The 22,235-nt window shown below is 39.0% G+C and overlaps 1 protein-coding gene across 1 annotated transcript in view; it reads left to right on the top strand.

Moving 5' to 3' along the window:
* Window positions 1-7,570: 7,570 nt before the first annotated feature.
* Window positions 7,571-22,235, top strand: part of IL1RAPL2 (interleukin 1 receptor accessory protein like 2) — a 607,533-nt gene continuing 592,868 nt past the window's right edge. Inside the window, exons 1-3 of the mRNA XM_065916802.1 lie at window positions 7,571-7,630; window positions 7,721-7,739; window positions 13,230-13,503. Coding sequence (XP_065772874.1) covers window positions 7,571-7,630; window positions 7,721-7,739; window positions 13,230-13,503 — 353 coding nt within the window. The remainder of the gene's footprint in view (window positions 7,631-7,720; window positions 7,740-13,229; window positions 13,504-22,235) is intronic.

The following is a 22,235-nucleotide window of genomic DNA, read 5'->3' as shown; positions in this document are numbered from 1 at the left end:
AATGTTTAGGTCCATGAATTGAACATGGTCAGCAGGAGATAGCAAGATTGAACATCGATATCTTAGGAATCAATGAACTAAAATGTATGGGAATGGCCAATTTTGATTCGGATGACAGTTAAGAATCCCTTAGAAGAAATGTAGTAGCCCTCACAGTTAACTAAAAAATCTGAAGTTCAGTACATGGTGCAACCTCAAAAACAACAGAATGATCTTGGTTTGTTTCCAAGGTAAATCATTTCTTTTGGAAAGTGGTAGGCAGCCATTTTGATAGGGTAGGCCCTAATTTGTAAGGACTTGGGTGATAGACTTGGTGATTTTGTTGATAGGGTAGGGTCTAATTTGTAAGGACTTGGGTGATAGACTTGGTGATTTTGATCAGCTATTAGCATAGACTCATGAGTTCTGGAGTGGGGATATAGAGGTGGGTTTATTTTGTGATTACTGTTTATTGTGATGCTAGCTAATAGAAAAGTAGCAAACTTTTGTTACTGTGAACACATTTTGTACATTGAACCTGGTTGCTAGCATTTGGTGGCTCAGATGGAAAAGAGTCTGCCTGCACTGTGAGAGACCTGGGTTCATTCCCTGAGTCAGGAAGATCCCCTGGAGCAGGAAATGGCAACCAATTTCAGTATTGTTGCCTGGAAAATCCCATGGATGGAGAAGTCTGGCAGGCTATAGTCCATGAGGTCACAAAGAGTCAGACAGGACTGAGCTAATAACACTTTCACTTGGATGTATTACTGCTCTGGTAGTAGGAGGATTTTTAAGGTCTTTGACACTTTTGATTATTAGTGAATTTTGAGGGGAGAAACCCCACACAATTTCTTCCCTTAAAGATTTAATGAATGCCTACTTTGTGCAATGCATTGGGTCTTGTTCTAGAGATACAAAAGAAGTAAGACACGCATCTAACTGGGAAGGAGATCTGTAGGCAAACACGTGGTCAGAGCACCACAGGGAAAAAAAAATGGACACTGGCCATTTTTTGGAAGTACAGTTTTTGGAAGTGGCATTTGAAGCTGGGTCTTGGAAGATATGGAACAATGAACTGGTTCAACTGGGAAATGGAACAACAGACTTGTTCAACACTGGGAAAGGAGTATGTCAAGGCAGTATATTGTCACCCTGTTTATTTAACTGATATGCCGAGAATATTATGAGAAATGCTGGGCTGGATGAAGCACAATCTGGAATCAAGATAGCAGGGAGAAATATCAACAACCTCAGATATGCAGATGATACCACTCTTATGGCAGAAAATGAAGAGGAACTGAAGAGCCTCTTTTTGAAGATGAAAGAGGAGAGTGGAAAAGCTGGCTTAAAACTCAACATTCAAAAAAACAAAGATCATGGCATCCAGTCCCATCACTTCATGGCAAATAGATGGGGGAGCAATGGAAACAGTGACAGACTTTATTTTCTTGGGCTCCAAAATCACTGCAGATGGTGACTGCAGCCATGAAATTAAAAGACACTTGCTCCATGGAAGAAAAGCTATGACAAACCTAGACAGCACATTAAAAAGCAGAGACGTTAGTTTGCCAACAAAGGTGCATATAGTCAAAGCTATGCTTTTTCCACTAGTCATATATGGATGTGAGAGCTGGACCATAAAGAAAGTTGAGCGCCAAAGAATTGATGCTTCTGAACTGTGGTGTTGGAGATGATTCTTGAGAGTCCCTTGGACTGGAAGGAGATAAATGAGTCAATTCTAAAGGAAATCAGTCCTGAATATTGATTGGAAGGACTGATGCTGAAGCTGAAGCCCCAACACTTTGGCCACCTGATGTGAAGAGCTGACTTATTGGAAAAGACCCTGATGCTGGGAAAGATTGAAGGCAGGAGGAGAAGGGGACAGCAGAGATGGTTCGGTGGTATCACTGACTAAATGGACATGAGTTTGAGCAAGCTCTGGGAGATAATGAAGGGCAGGGAAGCCTGGCGTGCTGCAGTCCATGGGATCATAAAGAGTTGGACACAACTGAGTGACTGAACAACAACTTGGAAGATAAAATGGGATCTCCACAGATAGGCACAGAGGCAAAGGGCAACCTAGTGGAAGGACCCAGAAGAACAAAGGCAGAGAAATGAATGGCACACCAGGGACTGAAGTGGAGGGTGTGTGAAGACTTGTGACTGAGGTCAGGAAAGACAGGTAGGCCATCCCTGATGAGCCAGAGAAGGTAGGCTTAGGTTTTTGCATACCAGGAACCACTGCTGGTTTTGAGCAGTAAAGGGACATGGTCTTATGCATCAGAAAGATCATTTTGGTAGCTGACTACAGGACACATTGGAATGTAAAAGTTGGGAGGCCATTTAGAAAGATATTGCAATAGTCCAAGCAGGATATGGGAAGGGCCCAGACTTTCATGTCTATGAGGAGGGAGAGGAGGGGGAAGAATTTGAGTGACTTTTCAGAAATGTCTTAAGGGAGGAGCAGAGGGAGGTCAGTGGGAAGGGAAAGGCAAGATTCAGGGGTGGCTTCCAAAATTCTTGGCTTGGATGACCGTGAACATGAGAGGCAGAGAGGATTTGGCATTGGAGATAAGCTTACTATTGCCAAGCATCCTGGATTTGAGGGAGTAGCAGAAAGCATGCTAGAGGGATTGGTGGGCAGTGCTGATATCCTGTCTCCCATAGGCACATTTGCTACCGCAGCCTTCAAATGAACATCAGTGCATTTAAAAAGAGCTTCAGGCTAGTGGGTAATACCCAAGGAGGCTCATCAAGCCTCAGGTAATCGGGACTTGAAGAGTTGGTTGTAAAGCCTCATGTGGCCTCACCTTCAGAACATAATTGAGGCTCATTTGTCAAATAAAGAGTGAAGGAATAATCTTGACAAAGCACAGCACAAATTCTGTAATGAAAGGCTAATGAAGATGGTTGCTAGGCCATTATTAAGCATAATAACTAGGTTGAAATGAGATGAAGGACTTCATTTAGGCAGAACTTTGCCATTGATAAATAGTAGGGGGTAAAAGTGTAAAATGAGACCATGCAATCCAATTCATAAAAAATGTAGAAATGCTTTTTAAAACCCAAAGCGATAATCATTCATTGTATTTATAGATGTGGAGTGGGGAATATGGATAGATACTGCCATGGAAATGAAATTTTAGAAATCAAAAATTTTCTCACTGTCAGAACTTTATTTTAAAAATAATGAAACAGTTTTGTCCATATTTCCAGGCTGGGGGCAAAGAGGTGTATATTCAGCAGCTGTGGCACAGGCCAATCACTTCTTGGAGAGTCTGACATTTTATTCTTGGAGGCTGACCCCTTGAGGCAGACAGCATCCACTGTGATGGGTATAAATAACAAGAATTTTGTCTTTAGACCTGTGTTTGGAGGAGAGCTGAGAGAGACACAGGTGTATAACTCCTATATCAAAATATCAAAAATAAAGAGAGTAATGTATTCAATAGGCATAATACATAGTAAGTACAAATATTAAGCATAGAACTCTATTTCTGGTTTATAATGTTAGGAATTGGGTGATCATCCTTAGATATTTAATTTAAAATAAATATGGGTCAGACAAGATTTATCCAAGTTTTAGAACTGATCTTCAGAGGTTAAATCAAATACACAGATTATTAATAATTCATTACTCTGTATATTATGTATATTTCACAGATAAATAATTGGCATACATTATTTGATGGTTACTATTCACACAATAGTTAGTACTTGGGGATAGACTATTACTCAGCTGGAAAGGTCCACTGTACCTAACAGGGCTGTGCTATTTGGAATATATTTGATAATTTGGATTCCTACAAGCAAATTTTAATATTTTCAGGCTTATGAGCTGAGATGAAGAGTAGAGGAGGTAGTATATAGAACACACAGTAATTAAGAACATCAGTTTGGGAGTGAAGCTCACCTGCACTGGGGTCCAAACTCTGCCATTAAAACCTGAGTGACCTTGAGCAAGTCACTTAAACTCTCTGAGCTTTTCTTTTCTCCTCAGTGAAATGGGAATAGCAAAAGTCCCTACATCCCAGAGCTGATGTGATAATGAAATCAGAAAACTACACACAAAGCGTCTATCACAGTGCCTAGCTGTGAAAACAGTGCTAAGTTGCTTCAGTTGTGTCCAACTATGTGCGATCCTATGGACTGTAGCCTGCAGGCTCTTCTGTCTATGGGATTCTCCAGGCAAGAATACTGGAGTACATGGCCATGCCCACTTCCAGGGGATCTTACTGACCCAGGGATTGAACCCGGGTCTCCAGCATTGCAGGCAGATTCTTTAACATCTGAGCCACCAGGGAAAGGTTCAAGAAATGCTAGTAGCTGCTGTTGCATCTTTCTTAGCTGGGTCATTTACCTGGCATATGTAACCTAGTTATCCAATTTGAGCAAGATCTTAGGTACATGCTTAGCTTTTGACTCCCTCTATCACCTACCCCTAATGGTGCATCCCCAGAGGTTTGCTATGAAGCCACCCCAGCAACCAGTGGTTGGCAGACAGCAAATCCTTAGTTCAAAATACTAAATGGAAAAAAGATATTCAGTTCAGTATCTCTGTCATGTCCAACTCCTTGCAACCCCATAGACTGCAGCATGTCAGGCCTCCCTGTCCATCACCAACTCCCAGGGTTTACTCAAACTCATGTCCATTGAGTCGGTGATGGCATCCAAATATATCATCCTCTGTCATCCCCTTCTCCTCCTACCTTCAATCTCTCCCAGCATCAGGGTCTTTTCAAATGAGTCAGTTCTTCATAACAGGTGGCCAAAGTATTAGGGTTTCAGCTTCAACATCAGTCCTTTCAATTAATATTCAGGACTGATTTCCTTTAGGATGGACTGGTTGGATCTCCTTGAAGTCCAAGGGACTCTCAAGAGTCTTCTCCAACACCACAGTTCAAAAGCATCAATTCTTCAGTGTTCAGCTTTCTTTGTAGTCCAGTTCTCACATTAATACTGGAAAAGCCATAGCCTTGACTAGATGGACATTTGTTGACAAAGTAATGTGTCTGCTTTTCAATAAGCTCTCTAGGTTGGTCATAACTTTCCTTCCAAGGAGTAAGCGTCTTTTAATTTCACGACTGCAGTCACTATCTGCAGTGATTTTGGAGCCCAGAAAAATAAAGTTAGCCACTGTTTCCACTGTTTCCCCATCTATTTGCCATGAAGTGATGGTACTGGATGCCATGACCTTAGTTTTCTGAATGTTGAGCTTTAAGCCAACCTTTTCACTCTCCTCTTTCACTTTCATCAAGGGGCTTTTTAATTCTTCTTTGCTTTCTGCCATAAGGGTGGTATTATATGCATATCTGAAGTTATTAATACATCTCCTGGCAATCTTGACTCCAGCTTGTGCTTCATCCAGCCCAGCGTTTCTCATGATGTACTCTACATAAAAATTAAATAAACAGGGTGACAATATACAGCCTTGACATACTTCTTTCCCTATTTGGAACCAGTCTGTTGTTCCATGTCTGGTTCTAACTGTTGCTTCCTGACCTGCATACAGATTTCTCAAGAGTCAGGTCAGGTGATCTGGTATTCCCACATTTTTCAGAATTTTCCACAGTTTATTGTGATTCACACAGTCAAAGTCTTTGGCATAGTCAATAAAGCAGAAATAGATATTTTCTGGAACTTTCCTGCTTTTTTGATAATCCAGTGGATGTTGGCAATTTTATCTCTTGTTCCTCTGCCTTTTCTAAAACCAGCTTGATCATCCGGAAGCTCATGTACTGTTGGAGCCTGGCTTGGAGAATTTTGAGCATTAGTTTACTAGCCTGTGAGATGAGTACAATGGTGTGATAGTATGAGCATTCTTTAGCATTGCCTTTCTTTGGGACTGGAATGAAAGCTGAAATTTTCCAGTCCTGTGGCCACTGCTGAGTTTTCCCAATTTGCTGGCATATTGAGTGCAGCACTTTCACAGCATCATCTTTTAGGATTTGAAATAGCTCAACTGGGATTCCATCATCTCCACTAGCTTTGTTCATAGTGATGCTTCCTAAGGCCCACTTGACTTCGCATTCCAGGATGTCTGGCTCTAGGTGAGTGATCATGCCATCATGATTATCTGGGTTGTGAAGATCTTTTTTATATATTGCTTCTGTGTATTCTTGCCACCTCTTCTTAATATCTTCTGCTTCTGTTAGGTTCATACGATTTTTGTCCTTTATTGAGCCCATCTTTGCATGAAATGTTCCCTTGGTATCTCTACTTTTCTTGAAGATATCTCTAGTCTTTCCCATTCTACTGTTTTCCTCGATTTCTTTGCATTGATCACATAGGAAGGCTTTCTTATCTCTCCTTGCTATTCTTTGGAACTCTGCATTCAAATGGGTATATCTTTCCTTTTCTCCTTTGCTTTTCACTTCTCTTCTTTTCTCAGCTATTTTTAAGGCCTCCTCAGACAGCCATTTTGCTTTTTTGCATTTCTTTTTCTTGGGGATGGTCTCGCTCCCTGTCTCCTCTACAATGTCACAAACCTCTGTCCATAGTTCATCAGGCACTCTGTCTATCAGATCTAGTCCCTTAAATCTATTTCTCACTTCCAGTATATAATCATAAGGGATTTGATTTAGGTCATACCTGAATGGCTTAGTAGTTTTCTCCACTTTTTTCAGTTTAAGTTTGAATTTGGCAATAAGGAGTTCATGATCTGAGCCACAGTGAGCTCCTGGTCTTATTTTTGCTGACTGTATAGAGCTTCTCAATCTTTGGCTGCAAAGAATATAATCAATCTGATTTCGGCGTTGACTATATGGTGATGTCCTTGTGTCGAGTCTTCTCCTGTGTTGTTGGAAGAGCATGTTTGCTATGACCAGTGTGTTCTCTTGGCAAAGTGCTATTAGCCTTTATTCTGCTTCATTCTGTACTCCAAGGCCAAATTTGCCTGTTACTCCAGGTGTTTCTTGACTTCCTACTTTTGCATTCCAGTCCCCTATAATGAAAAGAGCATCTTTTTGGGTGTTAGTTCTCGAAGGTATTGTAGGTCTTCATAGAACCGTTCAACTTCAGCTTCTTTAGTGTTACTGGTCAGGGCATAGACTTGAATTCCGGTGATATTGCATGGTTTGCCTTGGAAACGAACAGAGATCATTTTGTCGTTTTCGAGATTGCATCCAAGTTCTGCATTTCAGACTCTTTTGTTGACTATGATGGCTACTCCATTTCTTCTAAGGGATTCTTGCCATCAGTAGTAGACAAGTTATTACACTGGTAGAAAAGTTATACTATACAAAAACTTGCACAGCCCGCCCTCTAGTGGTAATTTGAAGAATTTCCCCCAACAGTTACCCTGCTGATTCACAAATGAGAGTTGGCCATAAAAATGAATGGCATGTAGCTGACAGTTATCAAAAAACATCTGGCTTAAAAATACAATTTATTAATAATTTTAATAATAATAATAATAATAAGTTAATATCAGATGTACATCCCAGGCAAAGGACTTAGGTTGTAATGAACATTATCAAGATATCTGGAGCTTGCCTATTTTCGTATGCTAATTTTACCTAAAGAGATTTCCAGTTTGGGGCAGATATCCAGAATTGGCATTTCTATACATAGATATATATCATATTCCCCAATGAAAATTGTAATGTACATAGCCATTAGAGTCTGTAATTTTATTGCAAGCAATATTCTTGTTTTCTAAAATAATATAATTGTTGTTGCTGGTTTAACTGTTGTTGTTGTTGATTTAATCCCTCTTTGAGAGATTAAATGTTTTTCTCAGGACTTTGTTTCCACAGCAGGTAGGTGTGACAAGATTTGTTTTTCCAGATGTATTGGCAAGGAAACCAAGGCTTATCTATAAGCAGGCTAAATAGGTTTGCTTTGGTCACCCAGGGCACTTTCCAGGATACTGCATTAGTTTTCACCCCTAGGAATCTCCTGTTGGCAAAATAAATTGCATGAGCACTAACATGTCCCTTTATATGTTAAATGTGCTCCATTTTTTTGAATTTTCATGTCAAACTCCTTAAGCACATGCTTGTTTTTCAGTCTGAAATGAAAGCAATGAAAATCAAGAACTGGGTTTTAAAGAAGTGACTTTCTTTGCTCCATTTAAGTGTTTTGTATCACTCAGATATTTAAACATTTCTACCAACATGACCAAACTAAGAGTGATAATTTTGGGAGTTTTATAGAAACCTAAATCAAGTAAGTTGAAATGAGAATCTAAAGAAATACAACTGTTCCTTTAAATACTTGAATTGCTATTCTTACAAGTCAAGAGTGAACAGGGAATGGTTAGTTTAGAAATAGGTATTTTTCAGTGGAATGATGGAAATATTTATAGCCATGCCGAGGGTCTGTGAAGCAGAAAACAGTCAGGCCTTCCTGGTGTTTTTGGTGGATTTGCTCTGTAGCAAGCTTCAATCCAACTGCAGAATGTTGCTGCTTTTCTCTCTCTCTCTCCGTTTTTTTTTTTTTTTTTTTTTTTGGAGGGGGATTTTTTTCCTTTTTGAAAAGAAAAGTGAAACTGTTAATCACTCAGTCATGTCCATCTCTTTGAATGTCATGGTCTGTAACCCACCAGGCTCCTCTGTCCATGAGATTCTACATGCAAGAATACTGGAGTGGATTGTCATTCCCTTCTCCAGGGGAATCATCCCCACTCAGGGATTGAACCCAGGTTTCCTGCATTACAGGCAGATTCATTACTGTCTGATCTACCAGGGACCTACAGTGCCTCTATTTACACTTGTGGCTAGTTAGTGGAACACAGTTATCAAGCCATCTTTGGGAGAAGCCAGTCTGTCCAGAAACCACCATTCTTCAGAGGCTTTTGGGGGCAAACCTACATAGGTATGACTGGAGTTGTGAACAGAATAGGACTGGATCCCTCTGTGAATGAGAGGCCTTGCCGATAAGGTCAAACTTGGAGGTGGGCTTTCTCTGTGGGCTCCTGAGTTCTGCTATGTCCCTAACCTGGCTGTAGCATGCTCCCTTCTCAGCTGCATCACAGATCTATTCATTCTCCTGTTTGCCAAATACATATGGAGTGTCAACATGCAAAGGGCTCTGACTGCATGGCATGTATTACAATCTCCTTCTCATGACGAACATGTGACTTATACTGGTGACTTCTGATAGTACCATCTTTGATCCCTGGAATGGCTCTTGGAAAACTAAGTTTTATGTGATCTTTCTTCTGTTCCTGCCCTTTTTTGTGACCCTTTCACAAAAAAGGTTTTTTTCTTAACCTTCTCTCTCACCCTCAAGGTATCAATCCCATCATGTTCCCTTGCCACCTGAGCTTCCAGACCTCTTACTTCAGTAGGCCTTCTTAGTTGTTTCACCAGTCCCAAATCTAAAGAGAAATGCACTGTATCGTATTTTATCCCTCCTTGCCCCCTGTCTCTGTTGGTTTTCCTAGGAATAACAATCCATTAAAAATGAATCATACCACCTTGCTGGAATCTGATAGTGTTTCTGTATTCTCTAGATATAAGGTTATAAGGTCTTTACTTATGGGAATGGATTTCTGCTGATGAAAGCTCAGTGTGGAAAAATATTTGGTGTCAGATAAGCCTTCATGTATCCCTAATATCTTGTTGTTTGTCTAATCCACTTTTTTTTGGAAAATTGCCTCAGGTGTTTTGAAATACATTATATTCTAACTTATGTGGTGAATAAAGTTGTGTCGGCCCCTGCCCATATTCTCAGGTTCTACCTTCTGGGATTCAACCAACCATGGGTGGAAAATATTTTTGAAAAATTCCAAAAAGTTCTAAAAGGCAGAACTTGAATTTTCTACACACTGGCAATTATGCTGCATTTACATCTGTATCACATTTACTTTGTATTAGCTATTATGAGCAAGCTAGAGATGATTTAAAGGATATTGGAAGATATATGTAGATTATAAGAAACTACCATGTCATTTTATATAAGAGACTTGAGCATTCAGAGGTGTTGATATCCTTGGGGGTCATGAAATCAGTCCCCTGCAGATATTGAGGGATGATTGTATTAAGGGAAAAGAATAAGAGGATAACCTTTGGAAATTGTCCTTATTATTGAATATCTGTTCTCTGTCTGTTGACAACTTTATAACTAAAGATTCCCTCTCTGCTACCTAAAGCAAAGGAACAGAAAAAAGGGACCATAAACTATTAAATCAAATCCATTTTACCCAGCTAGCACTTAAGAGGAAATGAATTCTCAGTGTCTTCTCAAAGTCTGTATGACAAAGCTGATTGTAATGGCACTTAAATGTCTTCACCCCCCTTTGAGCCTGATTGTCATGTCCTAAGAGCAGATATTTTGATTATTTTTTATGCAAACCATGTCCTGTCAGTAATGGGACAAACCAGGCTGTTAGCATTGTACAGGTATATATTATGCAACAGATTGTTTAGAGGAAGTAACTACAGGGATTTAGGGTGCAAATGAAAAAACATTCCAGATTTTTTTTTCTATCAAGTAGGTAATCATTGAGGTTTAAAACTACTCTTCCAAGCCACATTTGTTAATTCATAAGCATTTGCTATGCACCTTTAGGGTTAGGAAAAAAAAAAAAAAAACTGGAATGTGAAGGAGTTTTTAAGAAACCCCTGTATTTTCTTTGTTTCTTCTATTAACTAACTTTTAAAATCAAGCTATGGTCTCCCCAGTGGCTCAGTAGGAAAGAATCTGCCCGCAATGTAGGAAACACAGGAAAGGTAGGTGCAATCTGGTTCAGGAAGATCCTTGGATGAGATAATGGTAATCCACTCTAGTATTGTCTGAAGAATTCCATGGATGGAGGAACCTGGTGGGCAACAGCCCATAGGGTCACAAAGAGTTGGATATGACTAAAATGATTTAGCATAGCATGAGAAAAAAATACATTTTCTAAAAAAAAGGCATATCGTTTCCTCTCAGTTGTGTTAATGTATGGGAGCAATATCACAAATAATCCATAGTAGGGAAAATATAAAATTCATTTAAAGATGACAATGCAATAAATATCAAAATTGCATTAAATGCAGTGATGTATCACCAGTAATCTACAATGACCCCAAAGATTAAGTAATGTAGATCCCCCCCCCCCCCGTTCTTGACAGTTATGAGAATGACAAGTGACAGGTAAACAACTGATACCTGGAAGTGAATAAAAAAGCCCCCCAAAAGATAGCTAGAGATCAGTGTGTACTTAGTCCAATTCGGTTGTACCTTTTTGACTTCAACAGTGCACAATGGACATCAAAATTCATAGTGATGAATCTGGTGCCCTGTGAGTCTTCAAAGTTCAAATGTCCTTCATTATAAATTTAGGGTGAGTTATTTGATTATTGATTTATTTCTAGTGAATACTTGACATACTACAAGAGGATTTGAGGCAACTTATAATAAATGCTCATATGCAGCAAGGCAGTGAAAAATGAAGTCACAAAGAGATCAGAAGTCAAAGAATTCAAAAACTTTCTTGAGCTACAGACCCCTTTGAAGATCTGATAAAGAGCTATGGAAGCTATGGAACCTTACCTCAGAAAAGTATAGCTATGCAAATAAGCACCACCTTGAAATCTATTCAGTCAATCTGCCTCTGGGTGTCCTTGAGCCTCAGGTCAAGAGGCCCTTCTGCAGAGAAAGCAAAATCCTGAGGTAGGATAGTTTATTACACTTGAGCATTGCATGTAGCTCTGAGCTTTTCCTGTCAACTGAGGGTAAAATATAAACACACTGGGCTACAGAGTTCTCAACATCTAAAAAAAGGAAGCAGATGAGTTCACAAAATGATAAGTGAAGCATAATTTTTAAATGACAGTGTTTATACAGTTTACGAAAGGATTATTTTATAAAGGGTAATCAAGTCACACAAAGGGATGTAGCATAATTTGATGAAATTCTTTGAAAATCAGCCATTGGAAGTAGAATAGCTATGCTAATTGTATTGACTAGCATATAAAATTAGCCACAGTGTCTCATTTCCAACCTTTCCGGAAAAGAGAAAACTCACTGTATATGTCTTTCTTTAATGGTAGATTTACCCACCTAATATTATTTGATTAAACTTGACATTAATATAGGACATTAATATAATCCCATGAGCACACACCAGCTGAGCAGCAAGGGAGGCCTAAGGGTATAAAAAGAAACTGAGCTGTGATTAAATATCTGCTATTAATAGGTCATACCATGGAAAACTGGCATGTAGACAGTGGCAAATAATCACTTTAGGTACCCACTGCTTCCAGCTCTGGCATCTACTTTCTCAAAGGCAAATAAATAAAACAATGGTTCTGGTCACAATTATAGACAGGGGCAGTACAGGATAGGGGTTAAGAAAACAGTCTCTGAAATCACAGACTGGTTTTCCACAATTTATTAGCTCTGTATCCATAGACAAAGTCACTAAACTTTCCTGAGTCTCATTTATTTTCTTGTCTATAAAATAAGAATAATAAAAACCTCAATCTCAGGGCTCCTCCTAGACTATACAGGAGTCCTAATGAAGTCTCTGTTTTGTGGGTCTCCTGTCTATATAAGCAATTTGAGTCACCAAAAATCAGCATGCCAGGATCATTCCAGCCATCCAGTCCCACAAAATCCTGTTAGCCGGATGCTGTTTGGCTGGCAGTAATGATGCTGGTATGCTGCGATTCATGGGGTCGCAAAGAGTCAGACACAAACTGAGCAGCTGAACTGAACTGAACTGGACTGAATGATACACTTGGCCAACCACCCTACTGGAATTGGTACCTAGTTGTAGGGACCCCAAGAATATCCCATAGGTATGAGTGCTGGAGCTCCTTGGAGGATCTAGTCAACTCCAAGCAGATTACTGGGGAGGACTGGAAATACTCCAAAGGCACGGGGATAGAACAGGAATCCTGCTTGCTCAGGTCCAAGGATAAGATATATCTCATAGGACAGTAGTCCCCAATGTTTTTGGCACCAGGAAGAGGTCTCATGGAAAGCAATTTTTCCACAGACCTAGGGGATGAGAGTGCTAAGAAGTGACTGTAAATACAGATGAAACCACTTACTCACCCATCACTCACCTCCTGCTGTGAAGCCCCGTTCCTAACAGGTTGTGGACCGGTAGAGGGGTACAGGTCCATGGCATGGGGCTTTGGGGACCCTTGTCATAGGATCACTGGGAAGATTGAATGAGATAATCTATGTAAAGCACCTGACTCAGTGTCTAGCTCATAGTGAGTCCTCAGCGTATGTTGGCAATGACTGATTATTGCTCTCCTCATTAGCAACAATGTTCATTGCATCTCATGCCCAATCTGGTTTTCTTTCAGTGGATGGCTGCATTGACTGGTCAGTGGATCTCAAGACATACATGGCTTTGGCAGGAGAGCCAGTCCGAGTGAAATGTGCCCTTTTCTACAGTTACATTCGCACCAACTATAGCATGGCCCAAAGCACTGGGCTCAGGCTGATGTGGTACAAAAACAAAGATGATTTGGAAGAGCCCATCATCTTTTCAGAGGTCAGGATGAGCAAAGAGGAAGATTCAATATGGTTTCACTCAGTTGAGGCACAAGACAGTGGATTCTACACTTGTGTTTTAAGGTGAGTGCTATGTGAAAATACTGTTCAACGTCACAGGTAGTAATCTTGTTTAGGACTGGAGTGTGTAAGGGTGCCTTATGTTATACAGTGGGTATATTCTTGACAGGCTGCAGGGCATGTGGAGCTTCTGTATATTTCATTTTAATTATTTATCAAAACAACATAGCAAGTTTTTATCACATTTTCATAAAGCAAGAGTCCCATTTACTGTGTGTACTCATTTAATTCATACAATTTTGCAATTCATTTATTCCCCATCTCCACCCCTTCCCCGGGGTCTTATATAAACCATCTCTGACTTATGATGGATGGTTGGACTTATAATTTTTCAATTTTATGATGGTGCAAAAGTGACACATATTCAACATAAACCACACTTTAAATTTTGAATCTTTTCCATGTTAGCAATATGTGACATGATAATATTTCATGATGCTGGGTAGTAACAGGCAGTAAGTTGCAGCTCTCTGTCAGCCATATGATCATGGGGTAAACAAATGGTATACTTAAAATCACTCTGTACCCATATAACTATTCTGTTTTTCACTTTCAATACATTACATGAAACATTCAATACTTTATTATAAAATAGGCTTTGTATTAGATCATTTTGCCCAATGTGAAATGAAAGTGTTCTGAGTTCATTTAAGGTAGACTAGGCTAAACTATGATGTTCAGTAGGTTAGGTGTATTAAATGTATTTTGACTTCAGATATTTTCAACTTGGGTTTCCCAGGTGGCTCAGTGGTAAAGAACCTATCTGTCAATGCAGGAGACGCAGAGATGCAGGTTCGATCCCTGGGTAAGGAAGATCCCCTGGAGAAGGAAATGGCAACCCACTTCATCATTCTTGCATGGGAGATTCCATGAACAGAGGAGCCTGGAAGGCTATAGTCTATGGGGTCGCAAAGAGTAGGACACAACTGAGTGACTAAACAACAGCAACAGTGGGTTTATCAGGTCATAACCCTAATGGTTAATACAGGAAGATCTGTATTAACAAATGTTTTTGTATAGAGCTACTTGGCTCAATGATCTTGATATCTGGCCATGAAAATTACCTAAATTATCATTTAGGTCAGGGTTTCAGCTTTATTATTGATGGAAAATAGCTTCAAATGCTTCTGGGAGATCTTTTAACAGGTGAGCTTCTGCCGAAATTCTTTGTAGAATTTGCAATGTGAATTTGAGTCTACTGTATCTAAGTATTCAATGTGGGACCCTATAAACATATGGTCCTCCTGTCTTCCTATATAGTATACTAGGAAGATGCCACATATACAGTTCCTGTTTGCAAGAAGTTCATAGTGACAGGAAATCAGTTTTTTGGTCAGGAATTCCACAATATATCCTTCCTGCCCTCTCCACCTCCCCTTGTCAGGGTCTAAAATCTCAAATCTCAGATAAAGACTGCATTAAGTGTTGAAGTAGGTAGCTGAGGTGACTTTAAACCCATTTTCAAAACTGCCATTTGATAAGTCTGATCTTGCTCACCAGGGATCTGCATTCTGTTGTTTGATTTTACCTTCTGGGAAATGCAGACCCTTCCATTTTTGTTTCCTGTTACACTTTGTCTAATGCCAAAGCTATGTCACCTCTTCATCAAAAGCACTTGGAAATTCCTGATGTGGTCTCATTGTTCAAAAGGGCAGGAGAACAGGTGGTATATAAATAGATAGCTTTCTTGATGCCTTAAGAATCACTTTTGGAAAAAAAATAACTTTTGTATGTGTGTTGGGAGGAAGTATTGGGGAAACAAGTTTCATCTCTGTGGTGGGCAAAAGCCCCAGAATAGTGGCAAAAGTAGCAATCATTCTGACCACAACCTTAGTAATAAGCAGCATTTTCACCTCCTTGGACAGTTCTTGGCAGAACTGAGAAGTGGGTGTAATTTGGCTTCACTCTCTTCTTTAGGGTGCTGCTACTCTCTCCCTGTTTATATCTTCTTCATTCCCTCATTAAATCCTGCCAATGTAAAATAGATAATTTTTCCTCCTGGAATTCAATTTGCTCTGTTTTCACAAATTAAATATTTTATTTGCAGAGCATCAGCCAACTACATACAGGTGCTATATTTATAATGAATTATTGAATTAATTACTGCTTACTTCCCCTGCCCTGCTTATTTCCCCAGTCTGGCTCTCTTTCCTCTCTTCCTATTTTCCTTAAAAAAATATAACACTCATGTACTCATCTTATCCTTTCCCCTCTCTGATAAATGCTAACAGTCTAGTGTGTATCCTTGCATGCACCTTGTGTCTGGCTCTTTGCGACCCTATGGACTATAACCTGCCAGGTTCCTCTCTCCATGGGATTCTCCAGGACACTGCAAGAATACTGCAGTGGGTTGCCATGCCCTCCTCCTGAGGATCTTTCCAATCCAGGGATAGAACCCATGTCTCTTACGTCTCCTGCATTGGCAGGAGGGTTCTTTACCACTAGCACCACCTGGGAAGCCCGTATCCTTGAATACCTTCTCCTGATTCTTTTAATTGCACAAGCATATCTACATGGGGATTTTCTCCTGTTTTACAAACTAAAAAGAGAGTTACATATTTCCATGCATTTTCTTTCTGTATTAAAAATATATATTGGAAATATTTCCAAGTCAACTGATAGAGAGTGCACTCATCCTTTTAAGTATACACTGTTCTGTGTTGTTCAATAGTCTATGATATCACAACTTAGTCTATCATTTTGCTATTGATGTGCATATATTTTTTTCCCTATAAAAAGTGCTGCAATAAAAGCTCCTAACTGGCTTTTAAATATTCTTTAAAAATTTTAGATCAGTTTTAGACTTACAGAATTATTTCAAAGATACTCCAGAAAGTTTCTGTATGTCCTATACCCATTTCTCCTAGTATTAACATTTTCCAGGACTGTGGTACACTTGTTATAACCAATGAGCCAATCATCATTAACTAAAGTCCATATTTTATTCAGATTTGCTCAGATTTTGCTTAATGCCCCTTTTCTGTTCCAGGACTCCATCTGGGAGATCACCTTACATTTAACTGTCATGTCTCCTTAAGTTCCTTTTGGCTTTAGGGGTTTCTCACACTATTCTTGTTTCTAATGACATTGACAGTTTAAATAGTACTATTCAAACATTTTGTAGAATGTCTCTCAAGTCTCAACCTGATAATTTTTCATGCTTATACTGGGGTAATGTGTTTTGAGGAAGAAGAACACAGAGGTAAAATGCATTCTCATCACATCATGTCAAGGGTAGGGAGTATCAGCATGTTTTATCACTGTTGATATTGACCTTGACCATCTGGCTCAAGGTAGTGTTTGTCTTTCTCTACTCTGAAGTTGTTATTTTTCCCCTCCTTTTTCAAACTGTCCTCTTTGGAAGGAAGCAGTTTTTCAATAGTCCATACATAAGAAATGGTAGTTATGCTCCATTTCATTAAAAGCAAACTATGTACATAAGTGAAAGTGTTAGTCACTAAGTCATGTCTGACTCTTTGCAACCCTGTGATCTGTAGCCTACCAGGCTCCTCTGTCCATAGAATTTTCCAAGTAAGAATACTGGAGTGAGTAGCCGTTTCCTTCTCCAGGGGATCTTCCTGGTCCATGGATTGAACCCAGGTCTCCTGCATTTCAGGCAGATTCTTTACCATCTGAGCTACCAGGGAAGCCCATATCTATATAAAATTATTTAGATTTCTTCTGCATGGAATATTTGGTTTTTTTCTCCCATTTATTTATTCAATCATTTATTATATCATTATGGACTCATGTAAATTTATATTATACACTGGATAATAATTCAGTGTTACTGTATTTTCTGGGTCAAATTCATCCACCTTTGACCTTTGGAAGTTCTTTCAGTTGGTGCATCTGTCTCTTTGACATAACCTCCTCATTGTTTTGTTGTTGTTGTTGTTGTTGTAATCTGCTTGTTTGTACTTTATCTCTTCTAAAATGGCATAAGTGAAATAGCTAGAATTTGGGTATAAATAATAAACATATTTTTCAGATCTAGTAGTGATCACTGACTCCAGTCAATTTGGATCATAAACTCCAAATTCAGTCTATGTAGTGATGTTATGCCATTGCCAAGAGGGTGACATTTATAGTGAAAAAGGCTCTGCATTTGGCAATATCTATATCACCTAAAATCTTGAATCTGATACTATTTAAGGTAATTATGTATTATTTTCCTATGCTTTATCAACCTCATTAAAAGTTATTCTACTGATTTCAGTGTGGTTAAAAAATGCAGATACGAAATATTTAGTAACATTCTCCAGTCATTTAACTCATATATTTCAGTCAACAAATATTCATTGAGCATGTACTATGGGACTTGCTTTATGCCATACTGCAAGGAAATTTATGCTTTTAGAAACAAAAGTAATTGTCCTAGTCTACCTAAGACACTAAGAAGTAGCTTTTACCACCATCCACCCACCTAACCTACTCCCCACCATGGTAACCAAGAGATTTTCAAGGACCGAACATTTCTCATAATTCAATTCTAGCTTAACTATTGATCTTTGAAAAGTTAAGTGTCAACAAGTTGGTTGCCCAGGTAGTAATTTCTAGGATAGCAGATAGTTTCTTGTAGGAAAAATGAGATCCTGAATCTTAGAGAATTAATTAACTTCAGAAAAGATCCAGACTGTGCAACAGGGTCTTAAGACTGCAGCAATGGCCTCTTCTGTCCTGTGTAGGCTAGAGTGTTATGCAGTTAGTTATTTTTTTCCTCCTATTTTGGTCTATAAATGGGAGTCCCTGATACAGTTATTTTTGTAGCAAATATGCATAAAAGAACACATATATAACCTGAAAATATTATTTTTAACCTCCACAATTTGATGATCTGCTTATTTTAAAAAACTGTGCATAACTTAAATGACAAAGAAGTATCAATTATCGTTTATTTTTATTGCATTAATAGTAAATTAGACATGCTATAATGTTTAGAATATAACCATATTGTTAAACTTTAGCTTTGTAATAATTAGAAATTATTTTATAATACCTATGTCATTTTCAACTCCAGCTTATTTGCTGAGGGAAAACAGATATTTATAGTTTAGCCAGCAGGATCACCTGCTTGGTAAGAATTAATGGGTTATATTTGATCATTAGAAAACAAAAATTAATTTCAAGTAATCACTGATGAGCTACCTAACACTGGTATTCATTTAGTTCCATTCCTTTTATCATTACATAAGTTCAATGATCTTCTGTTTTATGATTATTTTGTTGATATCAGTGTTTCAACTTATTGCAGGAGTTGCAAATTCAAAGTCTTTCCAGTGTCCAACTAGGTAATGTAATGGTTGTGGCAGGTAGGTGATCTGCAACATTTTGGAGTGGTGGAGGCAGTAGTAATCTCCTGGATTATCTCATTTACATGTATTCTCTGGCCACCACCTTGGGCTCACTCTTTCTGTACCACAGTTCCAATAATGTATTAACTCTACCTAGAGCTGCAACTCACTGGTCCCACAATTCTTTCAATATCCACCACTCTCTTCTCAAACTAACAGTTTAAATTCCATGATCAGTCAATTTAATCAATCTCATATATACCCTCTTTTTTCCCTAGACCCTTTCCCCCTTTATCTTACTCACTTGTGAAAACCACAACACTGTATAAATCCAACTCTCCATCTATGCTTGTATTTGTATCCTTCTAGCTGAGCCTGACTGAAGGAAACCATATAATGTTTACTGATCTCACTTTAAATTCTTCATCATGAACCTCAAATGGATTCCTAATGCTGTCAAATAGTCTTATTATGTATTACTGGACCATTCAGTCTCCTGTCTTCCTAGATGACTATTTCACATTGGCTCTTCTCAAGCCTCCAACATCTCCTCCGCTTGTTTCCCATTTTACTGAGAAAAGATTGAGGCAGTTAGGAGAGAACTTTGACTACATCTACCCACCTACTGGTATCTGTACTTCAGGTTTGTTGTCATTGATGGACTGGCAAAGCTCCCATGTAAGACCAGTCACTTCACTAATACATTCGATTCTGACCATTGTTTGGCTACCTGAGGATATCACTGAAGCCATTCTCCCATCTCCCTTATCATGGAATTTTCTATTTCTACTGAATCATTTCCATCAGCATACACACAGGTCAAGGTCTATGCTTCTTAATTCTACTTCCCCTGACAACTACTGCCTCCATTTCTTTGTTTCCATTTGCAGCAAAACTACTTCAAAGAAACCGTTGTCTGCACTCACCATCTTAAGTTCTTTTCCACTAATTCTCTGTTAAACTACATCCATCAGTGAGTGAGGGAGTGAAAGTTGCTCAGTTGTGTCCAACTCCTTGCGACCCCATGGACTGTAGCCCACCAGGCTCCTCTGTCCCTGGAATTCTCCAGAGAAGAATAATGGAGTTGGTAGCCATTCCCTTCTCCAGGGGATCTTCCCAACCCAGGGATCAAACCTGGGTCTCTTGCATCTCCTGCATCAGCAGATGGATTCTCTATGGTCTGAGCCACCAGGAGAGTTCCCTTCCATCAGAATTTTACCTTAACCACTCCACCAAAACTGCAGTTTCCAATGACTACAACAATGCTAAATTCAATGGTCAAGTCAATTTTCATTCCTCTTTTTATAAGACCAGAACATTTAGCACAGTTGACTATCCCTTCTTTTTGATATATGTTCTTTACCTGCATTTCAAAGAGTCACACTCTCCTGTTTTCTCTTTATTTCATCAGTTATCTTTTCTGAAATTCCTTTGCTGACTCCTCATATTTCTCCTGATCTCTTAATGTCAGAGGACTCTTAGGGCCTGGTCCTTAGTTTTTTAATCTTTATTAACACCGTTTCCCTCCATGATTTGTTTATGCAGTCTCATAGTTCTATATACCATCTGCACACTGGTAACTTCAACATGGAACCTTCCAGCCCATATCTCTCTGCAGAATTTTTTATCCAACAGACTTTCAGCATCTCTACCTACATCAAAACCAATACATCCAAAACTGAATTCCTGATCTTCCTCCTATCTTATCTTTGGGTTCCTAGAAAGTGAATCCTGGGGCAAAAAGTGAATATGTATTAGAGTGTGTGCTGTGTTCTCAGTCACTCGGTCGTGTCCAATTCCTTGTGACCCCGGGGACTATAGCCTGCCAGGCTCCTCTGTCCATGGCATTTCCTAGGCAAGAATAGTGGAGTGGGTTGCCATTTCCTGCTCCAGGGGATCTTTATGACCCAGGGATTGTAATCCCAGGGAAACAGGACCAAGGTAAAAGTAAAGTGAGGCAGTAAAGAAGGAAGGGTATTTTTACATACTTGATCCAGGAGGAGAATAGGAGAACAGTTTCTCTCTCAGCTCCTATCTCCCATTGGTCAATGTATTATTCCACAGGGTCTTAACCTCCTTGACCTTTGGGGATTACATAATCTGTGCCTTCCATTCCACTGCAGGTTCATGCCAAGATCTCTTATCTCTCATCTCTTATCTCTCTTGTTACAATAAACTCCTAAGTAGTTTCTCTGCTTTCCTACATGTCTGCCTTCAATCTATTTTTTAAGCTTAACTTTTATTTTATATGGGAGGACAGTTGGGCTTCCCTGGTGGGTCAGACGGTAAAAGAATCTGCCTGTAATGTAGGAGACCTGGGTTCAATCCCTGGGTCAGGAAGATCCCCTGGAGAAGGGAATGGCTGCCCACTCCACTATTCTTGCCTGGAGAATTCCATGGACAGAGGAGCCTGGCAGGCTATAGTCCATGGTACCACAAAAAATGGGAAAGTCCCACCTCCACAGTATTTGAAATCATCTTTTCCCATATAAGGCAGCTGCCGAGAAACCTCTCTCATCATTCCTCATTCTCATTCCCAACTAAAAAACACCTTAGAATGCATTTTCCTCTTTTGTCCTCTTTCATCTTCTATCTCTTGGCGTTTTTTTTTTTTCTTTGCAAGAAGCCCTTGTTCCCCTTTGTAATATAACCTAATTAAACTCGGATTGTTCTTTGCAATTTCTTTCAGCTCTTTCTGCCCATTACACCTATTTTTCACAGAAAAAGCCCTGAAAATGATCTGGAACACAGAATCTCTGTAGAAGTTTCTGGCTTTGGAGAGACCTTTTCAGCCAAAAAGAGGATTGGTTTTTGAGGGCAGAGAGAAGTAGAGACCTGCTAACTTCATGTCTTTTATTCTATCACACATGAGAGGAAGCAAAAAGTACTGTAAGAAATAAAATAGTAGTAGAAAGTAAGAAAAAACAACTTTTGACTTATAGAATTATGATGTTTGAGATGGTGCTTGAGGATCTTAATCAGGTGGCAATAGTATAGGAATTACCAGGCAGGTTAAGCAATGTTTAAAAGCAAGGAGGCAGTAAAACATGACCTATGTGCAGAGAAAAACAGGGATGTCAATGTGACTGGAACCAGCATTTATCAAGGCTTTTGTTCTATATGTGAACACAATAACACTTAGTTTATGGAGGTTTCAGGTATATTTTTGGAATGTGAGACTTTAAGACATTGACCAGTTCTTAGAAAATAAGATAAAGGACAGAACTAATGAGTATCTTACCATGCAGTCAGATAACACTGCATGTTTTTAGCAGGTGATGTTTCCACGGAGAAAATGTATATTTATTTTTTTTCTTTCCTCTTTTTTTTTGTTTTTATTTTTTAAATTATGAAAGTACAATAACATATTTATAGAAGACTTGGAAAATACAGAACAAAGTTACATATATTTATATGTAAATATAAAGTTACATATATATG

This window comes from Muntiacus reevesi, chromosome X, assembly GCF_963930625.1.
Source record: "Muntiacus reevesi chromosome X, mMunRee1.1, whole genome shotgun sequence".
NCBI classification, from domain to species: Eukaryota; Metazoa; Chordata; class Mammalia; order Artiodactyla; family Cervidae; genus Muntiacus; species Muntiacus reevesi.
Note: the sequence above shows the minus strand (reverse complement) of the source record. Positions and strands in the feature narration are given on the sequence as shown.